Here is an 8184-nt window from a genome sequence, read left to right on the forward strand (position 1 = left end):
TAAACACGTAACTACTTGAAGTATTTAAGGCAGCTACTTAAGGATGATGATGTTTCGCCTTGCTTGATCTACTTAATGGCCTTTGTTGCCATTTTTCTTAGTAGCAACAAGGAAGTACCTCTATTCCGTATGCGAGAAAAGGGCACCATGCAACCAGTATAAAAAAGCTTCTATCTATACGATGAATTTCTGCATCTGCATTTTTTATAAATAAGGCTAATACAAGTTTCTCCAAGCATAGTACAAATAGACTATCCATGATTTTGTTCACCTTCATCTGCACCTTTGTTATCAACCATCACACCTTCTGCCTGATCGTTAACCATTACACCTTCAGCTGCACCATCAGCTTTTACACATTCTTTATCATCACGCCATCTCAGGAGAAAAGGCCTTCACATAAGTTCCTATCAAACAAACATATAGAGACAACACAATAGTGATTAAATGTGCTTGTAGTCTAAGATCTATTCCATTTGATTTTAGAAGAAGTATGGAAGTAAATAAGTAAGAAGACTCGCTTTCTGAACCCTCCACAAGTGAATATTTACTTGGACTCGTAGTTGCATAGTTTCTGTGGCCATCGCCCCCACTCTTCTATTCTCATGCGTCAACACAACAATAACTTGGGCATGAATAGGGAGAAATGAAAATGAACTCTCAAATAAGAAAATAATTGTGCGTCTCTTTTTCTACAAATAGTTATTTCATTGAATAGGTGTCGTTCACCGTCAGCTTACCAAGGATTTCGGGGCTCTTTGGTTACTACCCTGAGATACATGCTTGAGAAATTTAGGTGGCCGGAGGATTTGGTCTATTTCTACTGGCAACTTTACTGGAGATGTTGTTTGGTTTGTTACCTGCACCTGAGAACTTTAAATATTGATTATGGTTCTTCTTTCTCTGATCTTGCCTCTCTTCCCCATGATTTTTTACAATCTGCAATAGCACAAGACGATTCCTAAGATGTACAAGAGCACAAATCCAATCAAGAGGCTCGATTCTCTTGGGGTCGATACTGTAAGAAAAGAAAAGAAAAATCCATTGGATACAAAATAAGCACAGATCAAGATCGTTCCCTATTTCCCGTCCAGAAAAAATAAAAAGTAAAGCAATGAGAACGAGAAAGGGGAACATGGAGCTCGCTGGAACATGGAGCCTACTGAAGCACCACCTCGTACACCACCTCCTCCATCGTCATCCGCTCCACCACTAGGCTCGCCCTCGGGGCCGTCGCGCCGCCACGCCTCCATGCCACGGCGGGGAGCAACCTGGGCTGGCCGCCGCGATGGGCCTGGTCGGCCGGGTGGTGGAGGAAGGCTGCACACGTGTGCAGCCACACGGCGGAGGATCCCGGCATGGATCGAAGAAAGGGAGAGATCCCGTCGGCGGAGGAGAGGAGGTGGGGGATGTGAACCGGGGGTGGGTGGGGTGCGGGAGTGGGTTGGCTGTCTGGTCTGGGATGGGACTGAAAGGCTAGCGGTAGCGCATGGTGTCTCACCGGCGCTACAGTATCCAATTAGCAGTAACGCTGGTTTAAAACTCACGCTACTACTACGGACTGTTCGCGGGGCATGGTCCAGAATATTTACTAATAGCGTGTGATTTTTGGCCTCGCGCTACTAGTAAATATTACTAGTAGCGCTGGTCCATATAGCACGCTACTAGTAAATAGCAGTTGCATTGGTAAATAAAGAGCGCTACTAGTAAGTGATTGTCTATAAGCTTTTTTCTAATAGTGCATGGCCATCACCCACGAAGGACTTGCCTCACTTGGGTATATCTGCACAAAGTAGACGATCTCCTTGCCCTTACAAACTCCTTGGTTCAACTCCACAATCTTGACGGAGGCTCCCAAGTGACAGCTAACCAATCTATGAGACACCACTCTCCAAAAGGTAATAGATGGTGTGTTGATGATGAAGTATTTGCTCTTGTGCTTCAAATGATAGTCTCCCCAACACTCAAATCTCTCTTGCGGATTTGGATTTGGTGGAAAGATGATTTGAGTGGAAAGCAACTTGGGGAAGGCAAGAGATCAATATTCTTGTGTTGGAATGGAATATCTTGGTCTCAACACATGAGTATGTGGTTCTCGCTCAGAAAATGAATGGTAGAAGCGTAGGCACGTTCTGATAGATGCTCTCTCCATGAATGGAGGATGGGTGGAGGGGTATATATAGCCTCCATACAAAATCTAACTGTTACACGCAATTTACCAAACTCGATGAGACCGAATACACAAACTCGATCAGACCGATTCAGTTCGAAATGTGAACGTTAGGCTTTTCGGTGGGACCGATATGATGAACTCGATGGGACCGATTTCATTCGGGTTAGGGCATAACGTAATCTCGGTGAGACCGGTCACATGAACTCGGTGGAACCGATTTCTATAATAGATAAATAGAGAGTTGATCGGGCAAACTCATTGAGACCGATTGCTCATTTCGGCGAGATCGAAACATTATGAAAAGAAAACAGAGAGTTTGCATTGCGAATTCGGTGGGACCGGTCGCTCATGTCGGTTAGACCGAAACGTTACAAAGGGAAACAGAGAGTTTGCAATCCCATCTCAGTGAGACCAAGATCCCTATCGGTGAGACCGAACTGATTAGGGTTTCTGGCTATGGGTATGTCAAATGAACTCGGTGGCGCCGGATAGATCAAATCGGTGGGGCCAAGTTTGACTTTTTGTTTGGGACATATGTGGATATGAGAAAGTGGTTGAGGGCTTTTGGAGCATATCACTAAGCATTTTGAGGAAGCAAGCCATTAAGCAACACCTCGTCCCCTTTTAATAGTATTGGCTTTTCCTATGGACTCAATGTGATCTTGGATCACTAAAATGAAAATGTAGAGTCTTGAGCTTTTTGCCAATATGTGTCTATAGCATTTGAGGGGTCCACATTCCTAGTCCATGCCATGCCAATCATTCAACTTTCTGAAATAATCATCTTGAAAGAGCATTACTTCAATGAGCTATATGTTGTTAGGAATTACCAAAACCATCCAGGGATAGTTGCACTTTCAATCTCCCCCTTTTTGGTAATTGATGACAATAGATCAAAGCTTCGACAAATGATAGTAAGATTTAAATACATCGTCACTTTGAGAAATATGTGATAAGCAAGAGCTCCCCCTAAATTTGTGCATTATTTAAAATTTTCTTTTGAATGCAAATGCACAATCGATTAGGATCATGGGTTACTCTTTCATGTCACATACATCTTGGTGGAGCGCTCAAAATGATACAATATAAAATATGCACTCACCACCAAGGCAAAGTGAATGATCATACATAAGAGATAAATAATAGCATCATTCAAGAACAAGCATTAAAGTATGAGATGATCAAACACATGATCAAACGAGTGTCTCACACACAGAAACATAGAGTATCATCCAAGCCAGCACACAAATAAGTATTAAACAAGTGGCAAATAAGGCAAAAAGAAGCAGAGCTCTCTCTCTCTCTCAGCCTATGATCTATACATTTTCTCCCCATTGGCAACAAGTTACCAAAAAGCTCGAAAATGCATAGTGATATGCATCTCTCTTGGCTTGATCTTCGGGAGGAGGCGTTGAGAGGACTCCGAGGACGAATGCTTCTGTTGAAGTTGTTGGAGCTAATGGAGTGGAAACTCGAGGGAGCTGCAGGTGCTGATGTAGTTGCTCTTGTGTCAGTCACTGGCACTGCAGCAGATCCTATCCTCTTAGCACTCTCATAAAGGCATCTGTGGTAGCATGCCCTTTCCTCTCCTCATCTTCTTCATGGAGCTGCTCAACTGCTATCTGCATCTCTGTTACTTTCATGTCAAGATCATAGAATTTAGTCTCAATGATCCTCTCCGGGCTTTCTTGGTTCTGAGCTAGGGTGGACAATCCCTTCTCGATGCTCAATGTGGCTTGAATCAGATATCCAAGTTGGTCTTGCTTTGACTTAAGGAACACTTGAGAAGCCTCTTCAACACTTGGCATCTTTACTGCCTTCTCAGCTTTAGCTTTTTTCCTCTTCTCTTGAGCCTCTGTAGATGTCGGATCTTCAGCATTCATGACAACTTTGTTGTCCTCAAAATCAAGCCTCAAGGAAAGATGTTTCTTGTCCAACAAGTAAGTGCATGTGCCCATCTTGGAATTGATGAGCACCTGGATGTGTGGAGGATACCCACATGGCCTCTTCTGATCTGTAGTTGTCCTCTTGATTGTCTCAATAATCAGCCTCGTCACTTTGAACTTTTGGGGCACATCAAACAACTGCAGCAAACTAATGGAGTGGCCTCTGATCATCCTATGATCACCTGACTTGGGCAACAAGGTATGCCTCAAGATTGTGTTGATGGTGGTCAGGTCAGATAATAGATAGTACAAGGAGCCCATCTTGTGAGTCTCCAAAGCTTTGTCAGGAATCTCCTTATACATGTTAGCCATTGAGTTATGATCTTTCTTCTACGTGGCATATACATCTATGTCATCTTCATGCTCTGCAGGGGCATTTGTTAGTTTTGCCGACTTAGCAACTGTCGATTGGTACCTGGTACCATTAGACATCCAGACAATTCTGCCATCAGGATAGAAATGTGTTGTGGAGTAGAATTGCATGATGAGTATTCCACTTGGTCAACTTCTGACCCACAAATTTGTCTACCCCACATAGCCTGAAGCTCTCATGCACTCCTGGAAAGTGGTCTTCATTGCTGTCAATATAATTCCAGTCTACCCACTTCATATTGTAGACAATGGGCTTCTTATCTAGCAGAATAGTTTCATAGAAGTCCTGCTGCTCCTTAGTGTGAAACCTATAATCCATAGCAGTCCTTCTCCTCACAGCATATGGATCAGATTCTCTCCATAGTATGAGACCTGCATCCTTTCTAATCTTCATATTCTCAGCCATTGGATGGTTTTCATCATGGTCTGGGATCTTGGGCTTGAGCTTCCTAAGAACTTGGGCTCCAGCCTCTTCTTCTTCTTCTTCCTCAACTTCAGTCTCGGGCACTGGGGCCTTGTTCTTCTCAGCAGCTGGTATATTCCTTGTGCTCCTATTTGGTGTAGTCTTGGGAGGTGGAGCAGAAGCTTTGGGGCAGTCTTGGGCTTAGAAGGGGCACTCCCAGTCTTGATGGCATCCCCCTTTATCTTTTGAGTTTTGGATGCTGGTGCAGCATCCTCTTCTTCCTCTTCCTCTTCATCCTTAGCTGGGTCTTCCATCATAGAGGATCTCCCAATGACTTTGGCCATAGTTTTCTTGACCCTTTCCTTTCTTTTCTTGCCCTCACCAGCAACCTCTTCAGTTGATTTGGAAGTTTCAAGAGTGGAGGCTCTGGCCTTTGACATGGGCACTCTCTTTGCAGGAGCCTTTTTGTGCATTCAGGCTTGGTTAAAGCAGCTGTGCCAAACTCTTTCTTGGCAACCTTCTTTTTCTTGGAGCTGGCCTCCTCCTCAGCAGCTACATAGTCTTCATCTTCAGACTCAGAATTTTTATTCATCCTCTAATTAGTAGTAGCCTTAGATAGGTTGCTAGGAGTATTTCTGCTGACATCGTCATAACTGTCAGAGGGATTAGTGCCCTCACTCAGATTCAACTGCTCCTCAGACTTGTTCTGGCTGTCACTCTCAGACATGGTTGACACTGCAAACTAAAAGCTGACCCTGTGGATGGTTATAGATGAGATAGAGTGGATCAGCATCACAAAGTGTAGAGATTTTGCAAAATAGATGAGTCAAAAACTTAGTTTTAGTTTTCCACAGAAAGCATTTCGGAGCTACCGATTTGTAAACTCGGTGACACCGAAGCAACTTTTGGAGTCTAAACTAGTGAAATCGGTCAGACTGAGACACAGTTCGGTGACTCCAGGATTGCTAGGATTTCACTGAGAATTGAATTTGGTCACACCGATTTGCAAGTTTCGGTCAGACCGAAAAGTGAAAGTGCAATGGCCTAAGCGAAATCGGTGAGACCGATTTCCACAACTCGGTCGGTCTGAGATGAGTTTGGTGGAAACCTAACCCTAAATTTTCGAATCAAATCTAGTCTAAAGGAAAATTTTGTTGGATAGGTTGATCTCATACGTGGTAAGAAACATGGCATTGACCTTGTGCTTAGAATCGGAGGTAAAAAATGCACAAGGGGTCAAACTCATACCCTAACTCGGCTATGAGTTTCCCACGGCGGCAACGACGGTGTTGAAGTCCGTTGACGGCGATGGAGACCAGCGCCGGTAGGTCACTGGTGACGAGAGGATGATCTGGAGACCCTCGACGGCAGAGCAGGACACGCGTGGGCAAAGAGGTGTTGGAGAAATTTCCAAAATTTGGCCCATCGGTATATATATCCTGACCCTGTCGGTGTGACCGAGTGGATCAACTCGGTGGCACCGAGATGCAGAATCGCAAGCGGTTACTGCAACTTGATGTGACCTAAAAGTTCTAATCGGTTGCACTGAGATTGAAAACCTAGATCAACTCAGTGAACTCGGTTTGACCGAAAAGGATGAATCGGTCAGACCGAAATGCATAGAGAGGTTTTCGAAGTTTAAGTCTATGATGAATCGGAGACTCCGAGTGCTCCTCACACAGAGTGTTCGGATCTGACGTGATCAAACTTTGTGATGTAGCATGAATAGAGTTTGAGACGAGAAAAGCATAGATAGCTAGAGGAAGTTCTTAGGCATTCTTGTCCATCCATTTGGCAAAATAAAAAGAACCAAGCAATAAAGCAACAAATGGATGTCCTCGAATGAGTAAAATATGCAACCAACATGATCACATAATAAAATGGCAAATGAAATATGTGGCAAAGCATGCACAAACACTCTAGCATTTATCAAGCAATTGGTGATGACTAGGTCATCTATATATGAGTATATTCACTGAGGAGTCAAATGAGAACATTTTATCGTAGCTCATACTCATTGTTTAAGCACAAGTGGGGTTGCCACTTTTACATAAAGCATTGTTGTGTTCACATTATTAGAGTTGCTTTAGCTCAATTCTTAGAGTAAAGCTCCCCCGTAGATGTGATATCCCCCCTAAGAGGGATGAACTAACCTTGGGTTTTGTCGATGATGACTTCATATACATGTTGAAGATGTGGATGCTCAATATTGATGTTGATCATTTGGAGCAATCGATTGGAGTGAGTTGCACTTTCAATACCTTCATGGGTTAGTCCCACAAGGAACAAACAAGGATATACATAGACATAGAGTGAAGTTCACACAAGATGATATCCATGAAAGCATTAGGTCACCTTGTCCCTTGTCTTACCAACAAGAGGATTTGTGACTCCTTGAACTAGTGCAAGATGTGGAAGTTGTTTGCACTTTTTCTCGCCAAAATGATATGAGTGAAATATGTTGGTGGAGTCACCCTCAAGAACTTTCAAGTTCTTCTTCTTCGGGATCCACATCAACTTGATGGGAATCCTTGGAGTTCTAGTAGAACTTGATGTAGTCTTGGGAACCCACTTGACCAAGGCCTTGGGAGCTTCTTCAAATGCATCAATCTTCTCTTGAATCTTGTCCTTGCCTTTTTGCTTGTGGTCTTGTGGTGGAAGATCATCTTGAGCTTGTGTTCCCTTGAAAGAAATAGGATCATACTTCTCTTGTTGAGGAACAAACTTCGTCTTGGGGTATTGATCTTCTTCCCACCCAACTCCATTGGCATTGAACTTTCGTTCAAAACCAACACCTTGATTCTTCTAGTGCCTTCCTTGCTTACGTACAATTTCCTCCAATTGCTTACTTTCGGCAAGGCTCTTGTGAACACATTTCTCAATAATTCCCTTCAATAAGCTATTTTCTTGCTCAAGTGTAACTTGGCTAAGAGAATCATTAGTGGAATCAAGAGAACTACTAGAAGCAACAATATTGGATTTAGCATGATTATTGTTACTACTAGAAGAAGAATCTTCCTTGCTCTTGTTACTAGATTTTACTTGTGGCATGTAAGTAGACAAGAGTAAATGCTTGGCAATGTAAGAAGAACTTTTCTTGCGAAGATCATCATCGATTGCCTTTAAGAACCCATGCTCTTGCTCAAGGTTGAGCTTTTCAAAGCGTAGCTTCTCATGAGTCTTTAAAAGCTCTCGATGATCTTCCAAGGTAGTTTCATGAGCTAATTTAAGAGTGTTTAGTTCTTTAGTTAGACGCTCAATCTCCTTCTTATCATCGTCATTCATTTTAT

At 43.1% G+C, this 8184-nt stretch overlaps 1 protein-coding gene across 1 annotated transcript; it reads right to left on the reverse strand.

Annotated features, from left to right (window-relative positions):
* Positions 1–369: 369 nt before the first annotated feature.
* Positions 370–1381, reverse strand: LOC147964930 (uncharacterized). The gene is made up of 3 exons (XM_087527229.1): positions 1175–1381; positions 861–939; positions 370–407 (listed from the first exon to the last, which is right to left on the reverse strand). The coding sequence occupies exons 1-3, from the start codon at positions 1358–1360 to the stop codon at positions 370–372; spliced, it is 303 nt and encodes a 100-aa protein (XP_087383355.1). The 5' UTR covers positions 1361–1381.
* Positions 1382–8184: the final 6803 nt, after the last annotated feature.

Source organism: Triticum urartu, chromosome 6A, assembly GCF_056163025.1.
Source record: "Triticum urartu cultivar PI428250 chromosome 6A, HENAU_Tu73, whole genome shotgun sequence".
NCBI classification, from domain to species: domain Eukaryota; kingdom Viridiplantae; phylum Streptophyta; class Magnoliopsida; order Poales; family Poaceae; genus Triticum; species Triticum urartu.